Source organism: Aythya ferina (genome assembly GCF_964211825.1).
Source record: "Aythya ferina genome assembly, chromosome: 2".
NCBI lineage: Eukaryota > Metazoa > Chordata > Aves > Anseriformes > Anatidae > Aythya > Aythya ferina.
This window is the reverse complement of record NC_140297.1, coordinates 81,826,180-81,853,508: the sequence shown is the minus strand read 5'-3', so window position 1 is coordinate 81,853,508 and position 27,329 is coordinate 81,826,180. Positions and strand designations below refer to the sequence as shown.

At 37.7% G+C, this 27,329-nt stretch overlaps 1 protein-coding gene across 1 annotated transcript in view; it reads right to left on the bottom strand.

Moving 5' to 3' along the window:
* GMDS (GDP-mannose 4,6-dehydratase) overlaps nt 1-27,329 on the bottom strand; it is a 405,376-nt gene that overhangs the window by 342,607 nt on the left and 35,440 nt on the right. Inside the window, exons 2-3 of the mRNA XM_084508158.1 lie at nt 5,337-5,381; nt 1,603-1,690 (exon numbers count right to left, since the gene is read on the bottom strand). Coding sequence (XP_084364284.1) covers nt 1,603-1,690; nt 5,337-5,381 — 133 coding nt within the window. The remainder of the gene's footprint in view (nt 1-1,602; nt 1,691-5,336; nt 5,382-27,329) is intronic.

Genomic DNA, 27,329 nt, shown 5'->3' with positions numbered 1-27,329 from the left:
TTCTCTTGTTGGAAACACAGGGTTCAGTATTCTTCATGAAGATATTTTAAGCAGCAATGTACAGTAAGTAGTAACTATTCACAGTGAATTCCACTGAAGTCATGTCCAAAACATTTTTTTTTTAAAGAGACATGAAAAGAATCAAGTCAAATCTAAAAGCTGCATTATTTGTTATAATTTGTTAAATTATGTTCTGTTGGACCATGGTGGGAAGCAGACTTCAAAAGACATGAGATTTGCTTATGGCACAGAGATATTTAGCGATAACACCTCAAATGGGAAGGCTTTCTTTAAGGCAATGTCAGCATGCACTACTTTACAAAATGTGCATAGCATGAAGAACTACATTTTCATTCAAAAGCTCAGTCCTCCAAACGTCTGCTGAACTGGAACCATGCAATAATTTTTCTCCTCATTAAACAAAGAGTTAACCTCTCCTTACAGTAAAATACCTTGAAACAATCGAGTGTGCACTAAAGTGTAATCCTTTCTGATCTCCAAATTATCAGCAAAGTACACAGTAAATTATTTTCAGCAAATTTCTAAGAGTAATGCTTTTCCATCAGGAAAAATGGGTACTCCTTTCCTTGGATGGTGACATTTTGAAGGTTTGAGCATTCATTCTTTCTGTCATCAGGAAGAACTGATCACATTTTATTTATTTATGTCACATAAGGCTGTCCTCAGACTTCCATCAGATACCAAGAAGCTCATGATGAAACAGAAGTGGGGTGAAGAACATCAATAACATTTTACCCCTCCAAGAAGGTTCATGTAATAAATAGGAGGTTGCTGGGTGAACTGAAGAACCAAATAAATGCATCTTCTTGATACAAGTTGTTCTAGAAATAGTTCTGAGGAGAGCCCACTAACGTATCATGTTATTCTCTTACTGTCTCTCTTACTGTACAATATTTTGTACTGTGTGAGTGGGACTAGCTCCATTGTGAAGTCAAAATCCATCTGTCAAAATATGGCCCAGAAACTATGAAGGGAGACCACAAAACTAAAAGAAAACTAGCAATTAAACAAACACCTATTTAAACATGAGATTTCATGCTGTCAGTGATGCAAAAGCCTATTTAGCTGCATCAGTAACATATTGATAAATGATTTTTAGGTAAAATGTTTAAGATACCTGCCTCAAACATTTTAGCGTTCCAATATCTCGATGTTTTCAAACTTCTATAGCTCTTTGGAGGGCCAGCCACTTTGTAATTGCTACAATTTATGCAAGAACCACATCAGTATTTCTGTATAACAGAAAGTGTCTTCCTGTGCCCTTCATGTTTTCCCCTCTTGGTAATACACTGACACAAACATATATACTTCGCCACATTTTGATCATAGAAAAATAATTACTTTCCTGAGATAGAAGCTAACATAACAGGAGGCTTAGCTATTAAGTGTTTTTTTGTTGTTTGTTTGCTGTTTTTTTTTTTTTTTTCAAACAACAAATCCTATATGAAGCATGGCTTAAAAATAACTACTCGTTAATTCAATTCAGTCAGAGGAAACTGGGATTCCCTTCCTGCATCTGGGAACCTTTCTTCATCAAACAAGCAGACTAAAAAAGCATTAAATATAAAAACACAGTCTTACTTCCTTCAGTGTGAGCCCGCGGATTCTTATAGAGATGTTCAATCCGGCCTGTATTAAAGGAACTGGATCGACGAACGATTCCATGCACCTGGGGGTTAAACAAGGAAAAATATAAAAGGAAGTAGTAAACATAAGAGGGGTAAATGATTTAAACTTTAAAACTTTTATGTTTATATTTTTGTGGTATGTTAAGAACAGGAGACCCATCATCTCTCCCTTCAGACAGATGTACCTTGCCCTTTGATCAGGTAATCAGTTCGCCTCCATTCCTAACGGCAGACCTTTACAGTCCAAATCTTAACAAAATACTTTGAGATGTGTTCTGATGATGTCATTTATTTTAGTACCCTTGAGCGGTTTCACCTTCTACCTTGTTGACACCATTAGCAGCCCAAGCATCACAAACAGTACAGAAAACCCACTGAATTGCCCAGGAGCACCGTGTCTCCTAGCGAGCTGAACTCGCCAACATCAGTAGAGTTGGAGAAGCAACGTGTGGATCCCAAGGTAACTACTTCTACCTGCTTACAGAGAAGCCTTTCTGGAGCCAAAGGTGACAGGCATGGAAAAAGCAGGAGTTGTAACTAGGAAAAGGAAAAAGGTGGGCAGAGAGGAGAGGAGGGAAGAAAATAAGGAAGAAAGTGCAGCAGCAGCAAGGCCCAAATATATTTTAGAAAACAGCTGTTATTCACTCTCTGGTGTCTTGGAAGAACAGACAGAACAGTCAGTCCTATTTTTTGCACCTCATGAGTCAGTGTTCTCAGATGGGTTACAAGACACACAGGCAAGTCTAAGACTGCAACACAGGTTGGGAATTTCCTTTAACCAGCCACGATAAATAAGTTGGTAAAAAAGCAGCACTTCTGACTAATGTTAAAAGAAAAGCCCGTTTGTGCCTAATACATTAGAGAAATTGTTCTAACACAGATCCTGTTCCTCCTTATGTAAGATAGCCCCATGCTTGCTGTCAAATTCACGTTAGCTTAGGTTACCTGCTGTAGGAATTGTGTTTGCACAAGTGAAACCAAGCTTCAACATCTTACCGTCCTCCACTTCTCACCATCCTTCATTTCAGAGGGTGATCCTTTTACAATTTGAGGCATTCAAAGCTTGGTTAAGTTGGTCCACCACTTCAGGCTCACTTCATGCTAACTTTACTTTCCTGCTGGTGAGAATACACCAGCAGGAAGAGCTGGTGCGCTGTTTTGGTTTTGTGTTTTGTTTTTGTTTTACACATGGCACAAGCTACAGTTATTTACACAGAGCATACTTTATTCCATCTTAAGTCTGAAATTTAACTGAAAAAAATAAAAGGTATTTACAACCTCAGAGTGAGACCAGCTTGCTGCTTTATGAATGACATTTCAGTGACAAGGTCTGTAACTATAGCTGAACAGATTCATCTTTACAACTTGCACATCAAATCTATGATGCGATTTCCTTGCATTAAATTTCTATTGCCCAGCTACATCACAGGCTCATAATATAGCTCGTTCCAGCATTCAAACGCTAAACATCCTGCAACCAAGCAGAATACCTATTTCTTGAAGATCAACAGGGAACTTAAGACACATGGCCACAAAAAAATGAAAAATTGTTTCCCAAACAATGAATGTATCAATGTACATTTTAAGTTCTGTAGTTAAAACCCCCATCAAGATAATTTATGGAATGTGTGGACGATTTATAGGGACATATGGTTTATAGAGAAATGTTTTCAAACATGACACCTCCATAACATATTCACTTTTGCAAAAGATGCTGGCAATGCTTTGATTACTGAAATGAACATCTGTTTTGCTCAGCAAAACAAGATTTCACCATTTTACAGTATCAAGTTATTCAGAAGGAAGTTAACCGAAATACTTCAACTGTCCTAGCAAAATCAGACATTTTAGCCTAAAATCCAGATGAGGCCTCTGATCTCTCAATTCTCTCTGAATTAAATCATGCTGAAAATCAAGTTCACACAAATGATTGACCAATAAGTCAAACCTTGCCAGCTCAACGCTTGATGAAAGATTGCACTTGCAAGAGCTTTGAGTCAGCTGAATGACTGCGATACCAACATTTGACCAATGAGATGTGTTAAATGCAATCACCCCAGGACTTCAAAATGCTTCAAACAAATCCAGGGAGCCTCTTGCATCCAGCAATTACAAGAAAACAACCCCAGCTTTTTTTTTTTTTTTTTTTTTTTTTTTAACCTCCCACTCCTTTTTCTGGTATGCACATACAAGAGAAAGAAAGCCTGCCAAATGCTTAATCCATTACAGCAATATTACTGTAAAAAATGATGAAAGGTACCTTTGTCTGCATGGGACAGGTGAAATGCAAACTTTGTGACAAGCCAAAATGTGTGCAAACAGGTTAATCTAGTTAAGAATGTAAGATCGGTGGATTTTCCCTCAATAGGGCTTGATTTTTAGATAGATCACAATTAAAAAAATGAACAGTAAAACAAATGACCTTGGTTAGGGAGGCAATCAATCAGTTATCACATTTACCCCAGCACTGAGTTATTCAGGAACTGAGGTTTCCAGCTAGGAACACAATAAAGAATTTCAACAAATAGATGGAGATTTGAGGAACAAAAAGGAAAAACCCTCTACCCTCTTATTGTAATCTTGCTACTATGAAAAAGATCCACATATTTCCATATGGGGTCAATTAATATTTCATTTTAGTTGCAGTTAGCAGTTCTCATTTCATCATGGACTAGGAAAAGAGCACATGCTTTTATCTGTAAGACAGCAGAAGCTACCATAATGATACTTCTCATCCCCAAGTGGAATAGAGAAATAGTAAAAATAATCTATTTACAACACTGAAAAACCAGTAATTGGATCAATCAACAAAAGCAGCAGAAAGAATGTAATGAGCAAGGCAAGAGTAACCATGTGCGAAAGCACGCCAAGTGCTGACCTGCTGAGAAGTCTTCTTACTAAGCAACAAAGCAATGTTACAACAGACATAATTAGCCAATATTAGTGAGCATTAAACTTTTACTGACCCAGAAAATACTTCATTGTGAAGAGATTAATTTGACCATCCCTTTTCTTCCTTTCTCTTCTACTATCATACCTCTGGAAGCATCTTTCATGACTAATTTGGCTAGCATTCTCAGACCTATGTCCACAACAGTTCAAACCCACTGAATCATTCCATAATTATGTGATTGTTACACTGGTGGTCCACAGGAAAAAAAAAAAAAAAAGTGTGATTGGCAGGTTAAGTTACACGGTAGGAAATAATCCGATTCCCTTTATTTTAAGGGAAAGGTCAATAAAATCATTTGCTAAGCAAGAATATAACGAAAGCAAAATGCAAGGTTTTCATTAAAGTACAGCTGCTGAAATAAGAGGGCCATTAGTGTCGAGAGAGACAAAAAGAACAAGAGATCCTTATTCCTTTATGTGGTGCATTGCATCATAAATTATTCCCTAATTCCTTACGGTTTTGGCTCACACAGGTTACTGCTTATCTGAGTTGGCGGGAAACATGCAAAGCAGCTATACCCTGAGGAGGAGAGGGAATCCACCAGTGGACATTAGATGATAAATAGTACAATAAGCTGGCATGATTACAGGCCATGTTGCACATTCCTCTCTGGAGTTTTGATTTGTTATCTAGGGTTGAGTGGAAAACATACACAGAGGACAGAAGCAAAGGAAGCTAGAGCAGCGGCATCCAAGTGATTCCATCAGCCTGCAGTTGGTCACCAAGTCACTCACCTCGTAGCCTTTTTCCAGCAGGAACTCAGCCAAGTACGATCCATCCTGGGAAGAGAAAGATATAGGAAAGTGTTAGAAACACAGTGAATGGGCCTGGGAGATTTGGACTGGTTACTCTCTCAAAAAAAAGGGAAGAAAAATTTTGCAATGAGTTGACTGAATAGAAAACATATACTTTGACTTCCCTAGATTTATGCACTGACCTAGAATGCTAGGGATGATTTTTGGTTAATTTTAGATTAATAAGCAGTATATTTTAAAATAACTTGCTTACAAATGCTGGTTGAGAACTCCTGTCTCTTGAATCTCTTCCCAAGTTCCATTATAAAGTGTCTGGGGACATCTTTCCAAAATATCCTAACCGCAGCAGTTACTGAATTTGAACTATTTTGGAGATAGGGAAGGAAAAACATTCTAAAGTTTAGTGCACTGACAATGCACCAATAGATTTCTGTAGCACCATGTCATACACATCTCTGTGCTCACACTCCTTCCATAAGCAGTCTAAAGAGCAATCATTCTGCCTGACCTACTGAGTTTTTCAAAAAACATCCCTAGCACACTTCATATTTATATTACTGAATACAGGCCACTACCATAATTTGTATATCATTGAGGGTAGAGAGGTGTTCCCCCTCTCTCCTCTCCCTTTTGAATGCCTGTCAAAAAAAATTACAAAACTCCCCAATAGCAAATGCTTCAAAGCACGTGTTTTCCTGAAAGAAAATGATTTTCCTGGCATCACTATTGCCAGGATTTCAAAATACAGAAAGTCACATTATCCTCAAATTTATATGTACCATCACAAATCCAGCAAAGTTCACCCCTCTGGAATGAGGGCTAACCAATGCAGTGAATATCAGTCGTGCCCATAGTCTGTTTCTTTTGCTTTCTTGAATTAATTGTTTCCGTTAATAATGTGAGAGCATTCCAGAGTCAATTGCCTTGCCTCAGGAACACCATAAAAACATGGAATACCACCTTTGCTCACATGCTTAAGCTCTGTTATGTGCATCTGCCCTGACATGATCCTGGCCAGAGACACCAAAGTACAAAACTGAACACACAGCTCTTCGGTCCTGTTTTTTTTTTTTTTTTTTTTTAAAACCATCTTTCTAGAGAGCAACCTCTCACCTAAGATTAAATGAACTTCTCTCATCTCAGACTGCCTAAGGATAATAACATAATGAAGAAAGAAATTTGAGAAGCACCAGGAGGCCCTAAAGCAGCAGGATGGCCTATGGAGGGTAGTACATTGATGGCAAAATCATGCTTAAATCTACACACCATGGCAGGGTGCAGGGTACTACTGTGTGTTTAAAACTCCAGCATTGCTGAAATTAAAGCCTTGATGGTGCAAATGCTTCGAAGTCTTACACAGCCTAGAAGAGCCTAAAACCACAGAAGTCTCAGCTTACACGTACTCCTCCCAATGTACGTATAATGTGCATGTGCTCACAGCTTCCTACTCACAACTTCCCAGTGCCTGTAACCAGAACAGACCATGGCACTGGTTGATCTGGAACAAAACAAGCCACGTGTGCCATGGCATCAGTGGAACAGTATGTGCTCCTGGACGTCACACAGAACAAGATCCCATTGAAGGGAGAAGCAAAGAAAGGGCAATGGAAACTCTGGAGAAATATGTGGTTGGGCCCAAAAGCCTTTCAAGTAGTTGTCTCTCTTAGTAAATCCCCCAGGATTTAGCAGAGGTGGATCGGGAAAACTCTCTAAGACCCCTTGGTTATGCATTCGACCAAACTAAACAAAAAGGAGGTGAAAGTGGGAAAACCAGAGAGTGCAAAGGAGATGAAGAAAGAAAGGCTGTGATTGCTTAGGAAGTTGACGTGAAACAGACTCGACTAGGATTGAACCCTGTCAATAAGGTCTTGTTCTTCTCACCCAGGCCATTGCTCAGACTTTCCAATCGCACTGGAACATTTTGAACCAGCAGTGGCATTTGCTTCCTCTGTGCTTCCTTTCCAGGTCTATCAAGTGATAGGGCAGGGCTTCACAATGAGTGGGAAACAGGCAGCAAGTGTGAAAGCTACTGGTTTCTGGCTGTAGCACGGCACAGCTGATTTACTGTCTGCTAATCGCACACAATGCAGATTCGAGCTGTCCTGCACTATGACACATTATCACAGAAAGCCCCCAACTTTCACATTTCCCTTCCTTTTCTTTTCAGTATAGCAGCTGTCAGTAAGAATGGTAATCAGAACAGCAAAGTGCCTAAGAGTTTGCAGCTTGTAAGGACAGCAGCTTCAATCTTTTCCTAACAGGATCAAGGAGCTATGAATTATTAAGCAAGCTCTGTTAAGTGGTTTAAGCCTACGTTATGCATATAAATTCTAGTACTGAAGCTATGTATTTTGACTTATACTACAGAGCTTTCAGCGTTCCAGGATCACTAAACCAGGAAAGGAGCATTAAGGGAACGTGGTAATTAGCAAGAAAGTTCAATTTTTGTTAGAGGTAGCAGCTTTTGCTTCGAGTCACAAAGCCTCAGAAGACAGAAGTACTTCCTTTTGTGGAAAAAAAACATCCATTTTAGTAAAAGACAATAGGCTATAAACTACTTCAGGTAGAATCATAGAGAGACCTGGCTCCAGACCATTTTGAACAGTCAAAACAGTTTGACAAGACTGGTTACATAAACCGCCTCAGTTAAAGCAGTTCTTCATCAGCACACTGACATATCAGACTTGAAGAATCACTTCGCCACCTTCAGCCAAAGAAGCTTGAAAGCATATGCAAAGAATGATACTTAGCTGGCTTCCAATACACAGCAGCAGGCTTCCAACTGCAGCTGTCTTACAACATGTCTGTAAAATTCCCAGACAAAAGAAAACAGTCATATAAACTAGAGTGAGACAACCTTAGGATGCAATATTTTATATTTAATACAGTAGTTAATGTCAAGAACTTCAATAAACTTTGACGTGCTATCAAAGAAAACCCCTTCCAACAGAGCAAAGAAATTGAGACATATACAAGAGTTAGAGCCTTACCACAAACATCTAAAATAAAAGTAACATTTGACTTGATCTATGAGCGAAGAATAGGATCATTTATACAGAAAACTGAAAGTAAGGGGAATTAAATAGCCTGTTTAACTATCCACGTCTCCTCTATTTTGTACTGTTCTTCACAGGGAAATCACACTCGTACCCATGGACTAATTTCAAACATACTGACACATTCAGATAAGGCTGTAAAAGCAATCCCAAATGCAAGACATCTTCCTTTGATGTGACCAGTTCCAATAACCTCCCACAGAGTTCCTGGAATCAAGAACTAAGCTACACATCCTACCTGAACGTTTGTAATTTAGAGAAGAATCCTCCTTCCCTACAGCTCCTTTCTACTAAAGAAAGAGAAGCAGAAAGCACCAGACAAACAAGTGAAGAGAGATCAGGAGTAGGAGATAGAGTTCTCATTACAATTCCTCGAATTCTGTGGGAAAGAACACAGATGTTTTTTGTTGTTTTTACAGAAGGAGGATAAGGAATTAAAAACCTAATGCAAGTGATGCAGATGTACTATAACCATTACACAAAGAAGAAAGGACTCTCAAAGAAGAGGATTGGGGTGGGGGTATGAACATCTTAGAGGAAACATCTCCACAGTACTGTGGTGAAGATGACATCCCACACAAACATGCAATTTTATAACAAAGTCATTCAAATCACAGAGAAATCTTGCTGAAGATCCTAACGAAACTGTCCACCAACAGCCCAGATCTCTACTTGTTTCTAAAACAGAGTAGGTATCAACCAGAACCTGCAAAACCCGGCTCCAGCCCAGAAGAGAGAGAGCCATAGAAAAAGCATCACATCATTGGGTAACATAACAGGGGAGAGAGTCTGAGTACTGCACTGTCTTCCTTGCTCCTAATGCCTGCCCATCTGCAAATATATTGGCAGTAGAGCCTGAGAACATAAAACACAACAACTTCAGTCAGATGCAGTGTTTGAGGAAGGTTTATATCTTTTTAAAAATTATCATATTATTAAAGTGGGTATGATGAAATATCTATCCACGTCACATGCTTAATAGACCTGCTCTATACTTTCTGCAGCTCCTCTACCAGGTTTTCAGACTTCCTTTTGGGAAAAAATGCCATAATTTTCCAACAAAGACCAAAGATAGTTAATACTTACAAAGTTCACAGTTGAAAAAGGCTAATGACATACCCTTAAGAATAAGGCTACAAAGGTGAGTTCGTGGCCATTCAAAATATAGATGGTGTCAATTATCAAAGTCATTCATAACAGTCCTAAACTCCTTTTGAATTCCAGAATTTGAATTGTGCTCTAAAGTCAAATTTTGATAGATTTAATTAGCCTGTTCAGGGGAAGGAACATGAAGAGAAGAGATACGAATTCAGACACAGGACATGGGTTTTTATTTCTTAATTAAAGGATTTTTTTCCACCAACGTTGCACCATCTCAATGTTCCTTTATCCTGATTTAAAGGAATAATATATATTTCCATTAAGATACATAGAACTGGTGGCACTAGTAGCCTTCCACAATAAATAGTTGCTTCATCACATTTTAAACTTTCATATAACTATAGACTAATGCTACTTCAGTGACTTAAGTTGGACTGCGGTGACAGATTCTTTGGAGCAGTGAACGTATACCATTCTAAAGCAACATCTAAATGATTTTAATAACAATCCATAATAAAAACTATTCATTTATTTATAGCATGACATAACGGCCTTCTTTCAAAAAAAAAGAAATCTGAAAGAGTAATACAGTGTAATGTTATTTTTGCTGAAAAATGCATACTTCTAATCGTTTTCAATGATTTATGGAGGAAATAAGTATTTTTTGTAGCTACTATAAACAGAACAGTGCTGGACTTTGTCTCAAGTCTTCAAGGCAGCATTTGAGGTAAAGCATTAAAGCATGCATTAAAAAAAATCCTCCATACTGAAAAAAGGAAGAATTATGAACTCTGAAGTTTTTAACTGATTTATTAAAGCTGCCACCCTACAAATGCAGTAGCTATTTTGCTATTCAGATTCGTATTCTGGCCAAGTAAGAATAGGAAAACAAGTGTCCTTCTGTTCTCAAAAAAGAAAAAGTTAAAAGGTAATAAATGTTAAAAATTGTTTTTTTTTTTTTAAACATTCCTCACAATTGCAGGTTTTTGTAATGCATTAAATGCAGTACAACAAAAAACTAGGCATGAGGAAGAACTATTAGCAACATCAGAGGCATTCTAATTACATTACTCTGTCCTTTTTCAATTAAGAGTCATTTAAAAGAAAAGCGAAGTTGCTTTGGAAAAGTGAATCACCATGTTATTTCCGAGTCTGAGCTCCTTCTGACTTCCAACGCTATTCCACTGGTAAACTATTAAGTTATATTAAGAACCGCAAGTGCTGTTACATACAACAGCAAAAAGTTTTTCTTCCTTCCTCCCTTCACAGTTATCTTTATCCTGAACAATGTTACCCACATCATCAATATTTATAGCTATTTTACTGCAAATCTGGGCATAGACACTTGTCTTAAAAAACTTACTGTGCCTTTCTAGAGCCAATACAAACAGAATAAAAACATTGTTTAATTAAAAGTGAGACATTTTTGAGTATCAAAGCAGTCTAAGTCAGATTCTATGATATCCAACAGCCTGCAGCTGCCATACAAAAAGAAAAAAAAAAAAACACAAAACTTAGTTTGGATAAAATGAATTACACCAAACTGATTACACTAACGTGTGTATGTTTTTTTGTTTGTTTGTTTGTTTTTTAATGATTGTAAGAAAATCTGATACCTAATGTGTTATTTCCAAATATGCTTACCACAAATTTCCCAGTGAAGACAGTCAGATGCTTGACAGGCTTTTTTTTTTTTTTTTTTTTTAAATCATGCCCTCTAAACACTCAAACATTGAGGTACCCAAAAATAACTGCTAGTTTTCAGATGTGTCCAAAGAACTATTTTTGTAAAGAGGAAAAGTATCAGTAAAGCAGCTTTAAAGATTTTAAAGAACAAGCCTTTCCCAAATTCATGTAATAAGCCATAATACATTACATCTTTCTTCTGATATGAATGTGGGCAGTATACTAAAGTAAACCAATTACGAACTCTAAATTTGAGAAAAACCTAGCTATATTTTTCTGTCTCACTAGTGAAACCACAGGGATTGTAAGAATGTGTCAAACAGCTCTATAAACACGGCAACACAAATCATATGGATGACAGTCCACGAGAAAATTAAAACTTCTACGTAGTGTTTGCAATGGAAACCTGCAGCACTTAACAGCCACAAGATGATGGTTTTGTCCACCCTCATGGTCCTTCACCTTCCCAAAGCAGTAGCAGCAATTCCCACTAGCAGCAGCCACGAGCTTTCTGGATATGCCCATCCTCTAGCACCCAGACTAATCCACCAGACCTTACTGCTGAAACCTCTTGATCTGCAAACAAATGCAAAATAACTAAGACCAAACACTGCTTGGTGGAAATCTGGACAAGCAGACCTGGTTGCACAGAGCAAAGAAATCAGTGAACTCAGAACTAAACTGCAGGGCAGCTTCTGAAAAGAAGGATCTTAGCCTCACATTTTGAAAGAGTCAGGATTCATTGCTGTAATGAAAAAACGCCATAAAGTCCAGAAAGAGTTTTGGAAGAAACACAGCATCTGTTATGATCACAGCATGTAAGTAATTTTGTGAACTGACACAAAGAGGAAAAGACAAAGTCTTAGCCATAATCTTCACATGGCATCTTTACCATGAACAACCTGGAGACACCAAAGCAAAAGCAGTTAACGTTGCTGCAACTGGCAAGGCCACCTGAACCTATGACCATAGCTCAACATGTGTCATACCAGATGAGAACCCACTTTGTTCCCAGATGGAGCTTTTTTCCTCCTACGACAGCTGCTGGGGTTAGAGCTGCTTTCACCATCACATCACCAGAGTCCCCTGCTGATAATCCAGTAGGCTTTCTGACACTGATGTTCACTGCCTGAGCATATATTACTTTATCTTTATCCTAAGACCTCTTCTCCTCTGATTGTCCCCACACTTTGCTTTTTTTTTTAAAAATAAAGGATTGCAAGGTATATTATTTCAGACAAACAACACAAACATAACACTTGCTATCTCACTTGCATGAGACCAAACATAATGAGGGAGATGTAAATGAATGTACACAGGAGAAAAAGGGTCTGAATTGAACTGAATCTTCTGAATCTTCTGTACTCATCAGCTTTAAATATGAACATAGGAATTTAGTCTGAAACTTCATTTATTTACAGACAAAGAAGAACAGAAGGAAAACATGTTACAGTTGCAATAGAAAAGCAATGTGCAGTAAGCCAACTTCATTTTTCTTCAGTGTTTCCATGGTTATAAGTTTGAAAATGCAGTCAGGAATGCTCAGCTGGTATTTCTGAACTTCAACAGCTCTCAGTCTTGCAGTATTTGCTTGGGTTGAGTGACAGCACTGATACATGCAGCACCAAACTGATACAGCAGCATAGTTGGGGTGGTCTGGCAGAGCAGTGATACAGTCTACAAGTCATAGGAGCAACCAGTGTTTCCTGGACATCTGAAACCCTAGGATAAGACCCCTTGTGCTGGAGCTGATCATCCGCTCTCAGGCATTACTTCTCCCATTCAGCATGGTGGAAGCCCAGCATTCACTGGTCTGACGTCCTCTGAAGCACAAACAGTTTTTCAGGAACCCTGCTTGTTTGTGTAATTCCTCTCTCTTCATTTCAGGATTATTAGTAAAGATCAGAAAGTGTGAGCAAGATGTTTAAAAGGTGACCCCCAACACTATCCACACTGTTGTAAATATTTCAGTGACCAAGATTAGGAGTTGTTCCTTAATCTCTACTCTACAGGTGTTTTTATTACCTGAAACAGGGGCACGGTAAGTATTTTGAGTCTTAAATACATAAAGCTATGCTTCAAAACAATGAAAAAGACACACAAATGATAGGACTCCTGAGATGACAAGCCCTTCGTATGTCTTCTGAAAGATCATCCTCACAAAATCTTGGGAACAATTAGGCAAGTCAAAGGAACACACTCTACAAATACTTGAATAGAATGCTTTTAAACTGTTTTTCCAAAGACAACACTCTGAAATCCTTGTTTTGCCACACGTTTTTATTATGCTCAGAAGCTGCACTGTCAGATATTTTTGGACAAGAGGCTGAATATACTTCAAAAAGTTTTGTTGTTTGTTTTTATATAGTCTAGGATTTTTTTTTTTATTTTATTTTTTTGCAGTTATGTTCTATAGTCCAATTGTAAATAAAGAAATACATGGCTGGTACATCTTGATTAGGTACATAATTTACCAATGAATGCAACTACCGATTCAGACAGTGCATGCCTTCCTCTGGAAGTGCTGACAGCCACTGATGAAGATGCCTAATTATATAATAAGAGCACTGATATTTATTAAAATAGATTGATTGAAAGTGGACATTAGACCTGACACCTCTCTTCCACAGGGCCACGTGGACTAGCTCTTGTTAATCAAGTGCTCAGATTCCCCATGAACTGAGCTTCCTGGTGGCAAGGAGCCAGGCAGGCCGAGCAGGATAAGAATTATCTAGGCGATAGACTGCAAAGGGATGCAATGTTTTTTCAGAGAAGGTTGGCGAAGGTCATCTTTTATTTACAGATCCTGTACAATGCCTTGCGTACCCAACTTCAGTTTTCCCCTGTCAGCTTAGAAAGGGGAAAAAAAACATGCAGTTCCACCAATTGCCAAGGCTTTTGTCTAAGGGGAACTTAGAAAAGGAAAGTGAGCAATCACGTCTGTTTATCCTATCTGTCATGAGCAGGATCTGGAATAGGCAACTACAACATTGCCAACAGAATACCTATTCAATTCATAAAGTACTAAAAGTCACCTGTAGTCCGAGTTTGCACATCGCCCCCTAGTATCAAGTTCATGTACAATTATCAGAAGAATTTTCAGCTAGCTGGTCTGCAGCTGCGTTATGAATGGCTTCCTAATTATGATTAGGGCAGAGCTATAATCAGGGTAAAGCAACCGTAAAGTCTAAGTATTTCCAGTTCGGTTTTACTCCGATGAATTATGCAATTTCACACAGATCTCTGAAAACAGAAGAACTATTTAAAACTTCTACAAAGAAGTCTTTAAGAAGCATCAAAACAAATTGCTTTAAAGAGCTTGTCACAAACATTTCTTTAACTTCTTTCATTTGCTGTTCCACAAAACCTGAAACTAGTTAAATTTAACTGACTTTACAAGCTGTGGAGAGACTGAGTACATAGGACACATTTTAGTCATTTTTGTCTGTATTCATAGCAATTTCCTCTAATCTCAAGGTTTCTTAGCAGTTCGTTTGAATCACTTTGCGCCCTAGAAACTACAGGAAATACTACGGAAACCTCCCTGTCTAACTTTCTTTGTAAGCTGTTCTGTTACATTTATTCCTGGTTGAGTTCATAACAGCATACCAAAGCCGAGCAATTCAGCATCACAAGCATTACCAGCTTAAATCTTCAAAAAAATTCCTTAGTTTAGTTGCCAAGTGACATGAAGGCACACTAACTGAACAAATAAAGCAGTTTGCAAAGAAGTAAAGCATGAAGAAACTGGTATCTAGTTTATTACTATGTTTTCTATTTTTTAAAGAAATTTAGAATTTCCATATCATTCACAGGAAACAAACTCCACTGGTTTTGTTAAATACATGTATCACATGCACATAAAACATAGTACAAGAAGTGTTCCCAAGATTTTCAGAAATGGGGATTCAATATGACAATTTCCTCTGAACAGGATACTAAGCACCCCAGGAGAACATAATTTTATATATATATAAATATATATATAAAATATATATATAAATATATAAATATATAAATAAAATTATGTTCTCCTGGGGTGCTTAGTATCACACATATATATATGTGTGTGTGTGTGTGTATACACAAAAAAGAAGTTCCTAAAATAAAGTACCAGGGTCATCCTTTTAACACTATTAAGAATGACAGATTAACACTACCATGCAGATGGCTATTTAGATTAGTTTTTATGCTTCATATTTGCAGATTCAGCTGCTACCTGGCTTTTGCCTGTGCTAAGACAACACCCTCCAGCAGTTCAGGACAACATCATCAAGAAATAGCGTCTTGTATCTTATGAAACTTCTTGAATGCTTATTCCTCAAATCAAAATATGTGAAAAGTAGTCAGAAAAAGGAAGTTTTCACTGAACTAGATCACACAAGGAAAACTAATTTTAAAGGTTTGTCATTTCCACACCAACTAGGCTACTCTGCATTAAACATTCGTCTTACCCTTCTACCTTATTCCAAGAGAAAGGGCATGATCCATTTTCCTCCCATCACTACCCTTGAGGACTATCCATTACTTGAAATGTTTCAAGAGGCACTGTAACAGAAATGTGACTTAAACACCAGATTACAGATTGCCCGTGCCCTCAAACTGTACTACCTGGGATTGCCTAGATGAGCATCCTTACTATTTAGGGGCTGACTGCATCGAATTTGAGCATCTGGAAATACACTAAAGGATTTGTCTCAACAGAAGCATCAGCAAATATGCTGACACCTAATAGGTGTATACAAGCAGACAGCTAGGTTTAACTCTACTCCACCCTCAAAGAAAACGAAGGTTAACACCAGCAGGATTTTTGTAGGAAGTTACTTGATTTATTACAACTCAGAAAGAACCCTACAACAAACTGCTTTGAGATAGTGGTAAAAAATAAAAAAAAAATAATAAAAAAAAAAATCAGCCTTCAGGATCTAAGGCACCACAGCTACCTCCTTTTTTCCCCCCGCTGAGGCTGATCACACCGCCCATCTGACAACACTGCCTCATTCATTCATCCAGAGTTGTGATTAGCAGTGCAACCATCTGTGCGATCTGCTGTGTGCAGACCATCCACAAATACAGGCAGCCATCCAGCTTTCCATTCTGCTTCTGTGGCAGAAATCCAAACAAAAAACCACGGCTTCAGGTTTTTGGACGTCTTGTTTGTCAATATGGCTTTGCTGCTTCAAGAGAAGCTCAACAAGTTGAAGGACTAGAACAGCATTAGCTGGTGCAAAATTCCCAGAATCTCCTTTCAGCTGGATGCCTACGCAACATTTAGGTCAAGCACTCAGCATATCTGCATGGCTTGTGGCAGGAATATGAACTCTTCTAGTTCTGAGAAAATTAGAATTGACAACAGTCCTAGACCCACAGGGTGAATATTCAGTTTTTCCAGGTATTTCTACTTTACTCATGACAGGTTTACATGAAAACAGGTTCAGATCCAAATTTGAAAAGTGTTTCCAGGTATTCACATGTACTTCTATAGTGCAATCTGAGCCTGGCAAACTAATTTAACCATCAGGTGAGTGATGTTTGCATCAGAAAGTAACCAGCATTGGTGCCAGGGAGAGGGCTAACTACCACCTGGATGCACAGGCAAACAAGGAGGGGTGCCCATCATGCTGAAATGCAATGTGAGAATTTCTCCAAAGTTACTGGCACAGGACCAGCAAAGGTTGAGCTCATTGCATGCCTGTTGACACGCAGGAGAGGTAAACGTGTTGGTTTCTGTGAAATTTTTTGTACATCTGTTCCTGTGAGGAATACCACGTTACTACTATTGTCACAGTTTCATTTTTCTCTGCTACTTTCCATAGAAAATAGGTATTTCATATGTGGTTTCAGATATTTCCTTGTACTTAATATGTTTTTCTCGATATACCCACACATACATACAGAATATGAGGCCCTTATCTGGTCACTCAAAAGCATTTCACATTGCTAAGAAGAGATACCATTCTTATAAAATAGTTTATTTATTCATGCTCACCCAAATTTCTTAGATGCTAATAACAAGGTTAATAACACTTTCACAATATTTCATTTTGCTTGTGTTTATTTACAGATTGACAAAAATGCATCGTACAGTGCAACTTGCTTGACATGTAATGCAAGATACTAAAAGCAATCTACCCCCCCTTTTAACACACAGTGTGTCTAAGTAAAACAAATTTGTCTTGTTTATGCCATGCAGTTAAAGTACAAATTGCAAAGTTATTTCATGATTTTTTTTGTGTCATTCTGCTGAAAAGAACTAAAGCTCTGAAGATGTCATAACAAAAGGCAAAGACTTAGCTGTACTGACATTCTTAGTATAAAACATGCAAAGAACAGCCTCATGTGCCTTGACTTTTGCCTCTGGCATGACTTGATCTCCTTCAAGCAGGCTGATTTTGTTTTTAAGCTTTTTTCCCCTGTAAGTGTAAAATGATTGGTTATAAAACACCCCCACATACTATAGTAATGCATGCAAACAGCCCTGAAAACACATCCGGAACTAAAATTCATTAACATTCAAGAATTAAAATTCATTAACATTTGTATACAAGTGCTTTTTTCAGAAGAAACTCAGGCAAACTCACACCATCAGAATGAAAGGAGGGACGACTTTTCCTGCATGAAACATTAAATGACATATTCAAATCTATTGTTACAGAACAAGAATGAACTGATGTTAAGATTAGTGGAAGCAACAGGCACTGCACCAAGTCATTTCAAATTGCACAGGATTTGACTGAAATTCAGAAGAAAAGCTTCACTGAAAAATGGAAAGACTATTAAGGTAATATAAATGTCACCAGCCTCTATGGGATCCACTGACTGACTCATTCAAAGACTGCTAACTGACCCTTGACAGCGTTTTATGTGAAGAGTTTTAATTAACTCAGTCTTAATGGATTATTCTACTGACAATAGTAATACTTTATAGATAGAACATGAAAACAAAGACAGACCTGTGGGTAACCTAGTCAGAGAGCAGTACTAAATCAACTGAAAGGCTCAGAAAGAAGCCTTCAGCTTCCCTGTCAACAACCATTGAGTACATTGTAGAATAGTTGGCAAGAAGCTCTATTGCATCTCATCGCTTCTTTCTCTGGCCTTCTCTTTATAAAATTATTTCCTCCTGATATCACCAGATGCACAATAACTAGGCTAAAAAATTAAGCTTGCTGTCTAAAGCAATCCTCCCACATCTTTTTTCCATATGAAATTCAAGCCTATACAGGAAATATTGCAACATTTCTCTAGGCTTTTCATCATTATTTCTTACAAGAAGATTCCTTTTAACTCTTAAAAACTTTTTTTTTTTTTTTGCTTATGAGCAATTTGTCAATACACACGAATTGGGAATATTTTATTAAAGCTTACCAGCTACAATTTACATAACTCTTCTGCTACATATGCCACTGTACATATTGTTCCTGAGAAAATGAGGCCCTTAGTGAGTTTATTTTATCATGCAAAAAAAATGCTACAAGTTATTACAAAAGGGGAAAGTACAGAAGTTCAAGTACAATAGATGCTAAACTGCAATGCCTTATTCTTAGAATTGTTTTTAACTTCCCAAACTTCAGTGTGTCACTTGGTGTTCACAAAGTTTTGTAGTATTTTACAGTGAATTATGGAAAAAAATGTTATGGTATGAACTATTGATTTCTTCTATGATTTCTTTACACCATACAATTTACAAGAAAAAACAACACAAGTAATTAGAGATAAACAACACAAGTAATTAGAGATTTTAGAATGCATATTAAATGAATGATACTTGTTTCTTTAATAAAAATATCCTAAACTGACTTAAAAAACTCTAGAAACCTGGATCCATGGACGTCCTTTGCATGGCTTTCAGAAAAGGAAGGCTATATAGCCTAGACACAGTTTCCTTTTCCAAAGTGGGAGAACTCATTTCAGTTATGCCTCCTGAAGATGGAATTTGCTGAAGGGTAGAAGAATTAAATCTCTAGAATGCTATAGCATTACTATAGTATTACCAAATTCTAGAACCACACCAAGTTTACTGATCTGTGAACTGCAGATGAATAAATCTGATCTCTGCCACTGAAAATGATTTGAGTATATTAGCTATGCAGAACATCTGCACTACTGAAAAATATACTCAAATTGCTTGAAGCAGGAGGTCTGTGTACGCATTAGATAGCCATTCTAAGACTAATATATACGTTTCCATCAACTAAGTGCAAGTATTTTAACCTTCCCAATTGCTGTTACACAAATAACAGCTTGAAATGTAAACTGGTTAACAGTATTCCAAAACGGTGCAAATCAGTGGGCTGTCTGAAGGTTACTAACTTTCCTATTCATGAAAAGCACAGCTGAGAAAAAACTAACAGAGCAGGGAAAAAAAAGGAAGGGGAGCTTGTACTTTGTTTTTAATAGCACACTCTGGACTAATAGGCATGCTATTTAAGGATCATGCAATGTAGCACAGATACAACTCTTCCTCAGATCAAATACCACCAATTTTCCAAAGCTCTACAGCAGTAGTAGGTAATATTAGTACATTACTTCATAATTCCCTAAAAACATTTCAGTCCATGTTAGGTAAAATGTTATCTATTAGTGTCTAGCTCAAAGTGAATAAATTCCCTCAGATTACAGGGGAAATCTTGGTCATTGGTTTGCCTGCTTAAGACAAAACACTCACAACATGTGAGTACCCCATGCAGAACAAATGCGTTCAGATCAAGTAATTGAATCTTTCCTCCGTGTTTCGAAGTAGAAGGCAATTCTAAGATAACGCTGAATCCTTCAATACTATGTTAGGCTGAATTATTTATACAGATGTGGGTTTCCACCTCCAAAATAATCTAGAATTAAAACACAAACACCACTTCTCGCAGCTGAATAGTAGAGTACAGCCTTGGCTATCCTCACAGGCATCCTGAAGACCCAGTGATGGAATTACAGATCACAGCACAGCTTAACAGGTCTGTAACAGAGGCTGCAAGTATCTTCCTGCAAGGCTTTCATCAAGACATCTGAAGCTGTTAGCCTATTTTAAAACTTGAACAGACTTGACAACAGATTATCTCACATACCAGGGAGACTAATACAGATTTTAGAACCAGTGTCAGTTCACAGACCCCTAAAAACACTTCCCAGATTATCCACTGCATTAAATAAAGAAGTTCTCATGTAAAGGATGCAAATGAAGGCCACATCGCATCATTCTCATACAAGAGAAACTTTAAGATCCAGCCTTAACAAGCCAACCCCTATACTGTTCTACACTTCTTTCTCTGTACTTGGGATTAATGGAATAATCACCAACAGGGTGATTCAACTGCAAATAATCAGTCCGCTGTATATTCTCTCATCTCATGTGGTAAGTGTTTGGGATTTTAAGCTTCTTCATCTGTGGTAGAGCAGGGGCTGAAAGAGGTATCACTCCATCACGAGAAACAGTAATTCTTCACTCACATGTCCCCAGAGCAGGAACTGCATGGCTACAACTTGATGCAACACCTTCGGTTTTGGTGCAGCACAACATTTTCAGTCATCATTTGAAATCACAGAAAACCAACACACAAGTCAAAGTTTAGCTATAAATTATCACTTTAATAAAAAATATTTTAAAAAGCGACACCATCTAATCTACTCTTGCAGACATCTCACACCTGCAAATATACCAACACAGATGTTGGAGAAAGGACAAACTTTTTCCTTTCCCTGCAGACTGAAATACCACTTTTGCACAGGAAAACTTACATACTGTCACTGTGCTGGAAGCTGATTATGCTCTTAAACCTTTTGTACACGTTTAGCTGTGTTGACATGTATATAAATATAAAGAAATCAAACTTGTATAACAGAATATGGCTGAAAGCTTTGATGCTGTTCTGCTCCAGCTACATTATGACACAGGAAAAGTGGAGGAACTAAGGAACTCTAACCTGGTGTGAAACTTTTTCACTAATTTGGCAATTGATCAAGAAAATCAAAATACTGGATTGGTTCCAAAGAGAACTGAACTTCCACATTTTGTAGCCGAGAGTAATTAAATGCGGGGTGGATGTCCTGTTAGAAAACAGTGACAAGGAGCTCACAGCCCCTTCTGGACATTCCTCATAAACAACTCCCTCAGCAGCTAAGAGGAAGCCTCTTATTTCCTCAATTCCAACAGAAGATTGAGTGATATTTCAACCTACCTGAATCCAAACTGACAGCAGAGACTGGTCTCACAGCAACTTTTTTTTTTTTTTTTAAATTACAAAAACCCTATGCAATACCACTGGTTTTTCAATTAACATACCACCTCAGGGACAATCCGTCCTTAAGAAAAATGAGGTGTTAATGGAGTACATGTCATACCAAATGCTCCCTTTAACCTTAATAGGGTAAATTATTTTCAGTTCTTGTGAATAAGCAGTTTCACTTAGCTATCATTTTTACTACATTAAAAATAACCTTCTGGTTATTGTAATTCAAATTGCGTTGCATGGGGACTTCTTTTCATCCCCCTACCCCTGAACGAAGCATCAGCAGAACTTAAAACATTCCCTTTCCACAAAGGGAAGAGGGAGGGTGATGAAAAATTGCTCACGTTTCTGTCACTGGCATTCACTAGAAGAATGTGTTCACAAAAACTCCTTCAATTCCTACATTTAAAGATTTTAAGATTTAAGGAAGACAAATTCCAAAGGAAACAAGCCATTTTTAAAGACAAAGGTTCACAGCCCCTAAGTCAACAGTGTCTTCCTTTTAAAACTTTCCAAGACCTTAGATCGTTCTGCGTGCCATGGCTCTCTGGTGCTAATCTGTATAAGACTAAAACAGAAAGAAACTCATACAATTTTCAACTTCCACTCTACTGTATGGTTCAATGCACGTTCACACAGTGCAGAAGAACAAGATTATCAGTCTCAAATCATTTATTATAAAAATCATATAAATAGGAAAGATTACCAAGCATATTAAAACAGCTTTTAGTTACTCTTTTTTTTTTTTTTTTTTTTTTAATTCCAGAGACACCAGAACTATTCAAAAACTTCTATTTTTCTCTAGAAGCGGGTCACAACAGTTCAGGATTTCTGCATTTCTACATTCCTTATTTCACTGTCAGCCTCTTTCCCAAACTAAAAGCTCACATACATGTCTCTTCTCACTCTCACATGGCAGCAATTTCAGAATTAGATTTATCAGGTTCAGTAGTGCCCTGATGACTCCTAGTTACAAAAGAGACAGCCATGTCAGTCTCACAAAGCTGTCATGCTTCAGAAAGCTAAAAATCAGTAGCAGAACAAAAATGGTCTCTGGCCACAGACTTCAGATAGCATAATTATAGTCTTCCTCATTTTGAGGTTTTGCTTCCAAGAAAAATCAAATCTCAATCACACTAGGATCCAATGACTTGCTGTAAATGAGATTAAATTGTTAACATGCTAAAGCCAAAACATACCACCTCTTGGTAAGAGCTGTTGGACTTCTGCAAACTAGGGGTGCTAGATCAGTTTTAATCATTCAATTTAGCCTACTGATCAGGATTACCCAACTACAACATCCTCTTACCATTTCTGCAAGAAAGCCCACAGTTATTTCAACTGTCCAGGCCATCCTCTTTAGGATGTGGTCTACATCCATAGCATATACAGCTTAACATCAGTATTTTCACAAAAAAAAAAAAAAAAAAAAAAAAGAAAACCACTCAGGTTTATTTAGAAGACAAGCCACTAGTGTTCTTGCAATGCACTTGAACTCTGGAGGTTCCTCAGATAACTAAAGCACAAGAAAACAGACTTAATATCCAGTTGCATGACAGAAATAAAAGGCAGGGACAAACGGAAAGATGGGGAGACAACAAAAATACTACAGCCAAAAAAAAATCCAACCAGTCATGCCAAACTAATGATATAAAATGCTAACTAGAATTAAGAAAGAAATAATTCTTATAAAATAGGCCCATTATAGAAACCACTTTGTTACAAGCAAACAAGCTAATGGTTGTGTTAAAGTATATGCTAAGAAATTTACCTATTAGGCAATTACTGCTTTTCTTCATACACTGTTTAAAAAAACAAGACAAGACTGAAATCACTTGCTCTACTGCTTAGCCACACACCAGTGCAGCATACTTAATAAAGCGATGCAGCAATTATTCTTACGGTATTAAACAAATCCTTCTGAAGGGAAGTTAGTATTTACAAATCTGCCCTTGGCCAACGTTAACAGTAATTTAGGGAATAAGATCTAGTAAAGAAATGTGAAGAACAATACTGCTCCCTGAAAGTAGTTTACCACAAAATAGAAGATTGGCAATTTCCGCAATATTCCTTAAAGCTTTAGTCTGCTTGTTGAGCATGGAAATTTAAGTGAAAACACAGAGTTGAGTACTCAAAATTTGATCAACTGATTTGACATTGGCTCTACCTGAAATTAGGCCATCACACCCCGTAACCTTTCAGAAAAGTTTTTTCCAATACTCCTCTGAAGTTCTTCTAGTACTTAAAGGGGGCCTCTACTAGAAAGAGGGGGAAAGTATCAGGGAGTGTAGCGATAGGACATGGGGTAACTATTTTAAATTAAAGGGTAGGTGGATATAAGGAAGAAATCCTTTACACTGAGGGAGCTGAGGCATTGGCACAGGTTGCCAAAAGAAGCTGTGGATGCCCCATCCCTGGAGGTGTTCAAGACCAGGTTGGATGGGGCTTTGGGCAACCTGGTCTGGTGGGAGGTGTTTCTGCCTGTGTTGGAACTGAATGGTCTTTAAGGCCCTTCCAAGACTGGCAAGTCACATCACACCGTCAAGTTTCTCCTGTTCCAAACAAGCAACCAGAACATGCTTGCTTTACGTGCGAGATTCAGACAGCGTGCCTTACTGACTAGTGTGCCTTTTATGGGTTAGTTTGCAGAAACATTGACGCACTTTTTTGCCTATGTTGTAAGTAAATATCAAATTCACTTAGTGAATGGCAGCTTAAAACATCTTACGATGTATTAACAAACACTGCTCAAAGCACTTGACTTCCAGAAAGAACAAACAGCAAATTATTCTATGCTTATTAATCACTATGGCAGAGAGTGGCATAATTATGCGTTTAATAGCTTGTAAGGTAAAGAAAACCCACTCTCTCCCTCCTACGAAGGAATAAGATCAAAGAAGAGTAACAGGAACTTACTATCGAAAATCAAGTACTACTATGAAGACTGGAGAGCTTTGGTGTCCTAAACAAAGTGTGTTAATCCATCCTTAAAGACTTCAAAGATACTGAAATAGGAACTGAAATTGCATGTGTGTATATACATATATATGCAGATAGACCATTCAAGAGCAATCCAACATGATAGAGAAGAAAGCATAAAGTTTTTTGACCATGCATCACACACTAAGTTCAGCTTCCTTCTTCTGTGTCTTCTCTGATGCCAAACAAAAACACCAGGAGTGCTCTAAACCTCTGTGCTTTAAGGCTGCAGAAAGAGCAAGGCAATTCCGGGCCTGATGCTTAGAAAGTTAAGATGAACAAGAGAAGCAGAAGGTTTAAAAAAAATAAAAATAAAAAATAAATAAGGCAACAGTTAGGCAGAAGCTAAGAGCTACCTAGAAGCCCAGGTTTAGTTCCTTCAAAGCAAAATAGGGATTCTTGAGAATAAGCCAGAAGCCAAACAGACTAGATTTCAGCTTTCATACTGGACTAGATGTAAAGGATATGGTTGCATTTAAATGCAAAGTCACCACGGCAGACAAATTTAGATTTAGAAACACTAGTGTGGCATACATGTATGCTACTTCTTGACAACCACAGATGCCAGACAAAGTAATGCCAGTCAGAAGATACTCTATTACAGTTCAACCCAACTATTTTTACTGGAAAAAACTACATGGAAGAAGCGTAAGCAACAGTTAGCATTTACAATCATTACTCACTTGTTAACTGACCTGATTTGAGATGAAGAATTTCGAGATTTATAACAATTGAGTTTTAAGAAAAGGCAACTTTCCACTACTATCATGAAGAGTAGTTTGCAGGCATCACTTTTTTAGTGATGCAAATACAGTTTATCAACTTTACCTTTTCATCTGAAAATATGCTAAAGATGTGCTTTTTCCAGTAGGTAATTATACAGTGTCTTAGTTAAGTGTACCTAAGGTCATCATTCTCTTCCTCTGTCATTAAAGAAGCCAAGCCAAAAAGAATAACTTAATCCAAGTCTAGCACACAAGACAGATTTAGGTTCCAGCATAAACTACACCCATAATATTTCATTACATTGACCAACCTTTCAATAAATTTAAGAATAGAGAACCAGTTGCAAGCCCTGTTAAGTCCATTTTCATCTCACATCTTTTAGTTAGGTGAGGATACAGCGTAGTGAAACTGTTTGGAAAAAAACAGAAGATTACACCTGATATCGTTTAAAGGTTTCAAGCACAAAAGGACATCCATCCTAGCAAGAAGTCCACGTGGAAAAAAAGCAGAAGACTCCCTCTCCAAGATCCACGGTGCTCATGAGCAGAGTGTCACATGTCAGACTTGTCAAGGTCTGAGTTGATGTCCACAGCCTGATACAAAGCTTAAGAAAATTGGCAGCTACAGAGTATGAGTTTTCCATGGGATTCCGATGAATAAAAGTTAAACATTTCATTAAAGAAATACATCCTTGTCAAAACTGAAGTCTGGTTACTTAAAGTTCTTGGCAGAGAAATTCATACTTAACGTATACTTTACTTTTTTTTTAGTAGCTTTAAATAGCCAATCCTCCTTGCAAACAGGAGCAGTAAAGCAAAAATGTTTTGCTTGCAAGGTTAACTGCTTCATACATGTATCTATAGTGTTATTCTGAAACAAGAAAGGATGCTTAGTTTACCTTTAGAGATAGACTAGACAGAGCCACCGGATCCCTGCAACACTTCTCTGCATTTTTTTTTTTTTTTTAAAACACATACTAATAGAAGAACACTATTTCACAGGACTAGAAAAAGATATAACAAGTCATTGCTGTATCAGAACATACAAATATTTACCCAGTAATAGATACTCTTCAGGGAATGTGGCAACAAGCTAGTTTTTAATAAGACCACATTCTAGGCAATGAAACTGTACTTGTCTTAACTTCTGCTCTTCTTCCCACCTCTCAAGAAGGCACAGTGACTACTGACATCTCTTACTTGGCAATGGGCACATCCCAGCAACGATGTAAGTTAATATCGTATAGAAAAATACAACACTTCAGCGTGAAAGGGGAATTTTATTCCGATAGTATCCCCCTAACAGAGTACAATGGCCAACCTGCTTATCCAAAATGAGAGGGACACCTTCATTACTGAACAGTAGTAATTTCCTTGTAGGAGGGGAAGGAGGGAACCCCATTTCCTCCCTCATTTCAGCTTTTCCTACAGATTTCTTTCAAGTCTCATGATTTTAATAGTGGCTCTTTTCAATTAAAGTTTTTCCTTTCTCTTTTTGCCAAAAGGTTTCTCCTCCTTTAGCAGACAGTAGAGGCTGGAAAGTTATTCCTTCCTACATACTCAAGTGCAACAATGCATACTTACCACACTTGTATTAGCTTTTAGCCCATCAGAATTGTTTAGGGGCATCAAAACAAAGCAAATCTAACACAGCTGGAGTAAACTAAAAACCAAATAGGGCAACATTAGTTTTGGAATAGTTTCCAACCATGCATGCCACTACTCTTGGTCTTTCATCTACAACAACAGAAAACAGCACAGGACACCCACACTCAGAGGGTAAGAAATGGCTCAACTGGTCATTAAAATCTTCAGGTGTTCTTAACAAGGCAGGAAGGCATGATTAAGCAGTTGCCTGTGCATGAGAGAGCGTTTCTATTTTCTCTTTAAAGCTGACAGAGGAAAGGTAGTTTTTCTATTATAATACAGAACACAAGCGTAAGGCTGTGGTTACGCAAGAAGCTGAAGTCATTTAAAAATAGCTTCTCCAGAATACTTCAAGCATTTCCTTTCTAGTTCCAGGAGCCAGTGCACAAACTAGGCACTCCTTGCTAACACCACTTGCCCTCAAACTTAAGTTTTTGATTCAGAAGAACGGCAAAATAGCACACATATTTATATGCCTAAACATCTGCACACATACACAACTCATCCAAAAAAAGCCTGACAGTACTACTAATAATAGATGCATGCCTTGCTCAA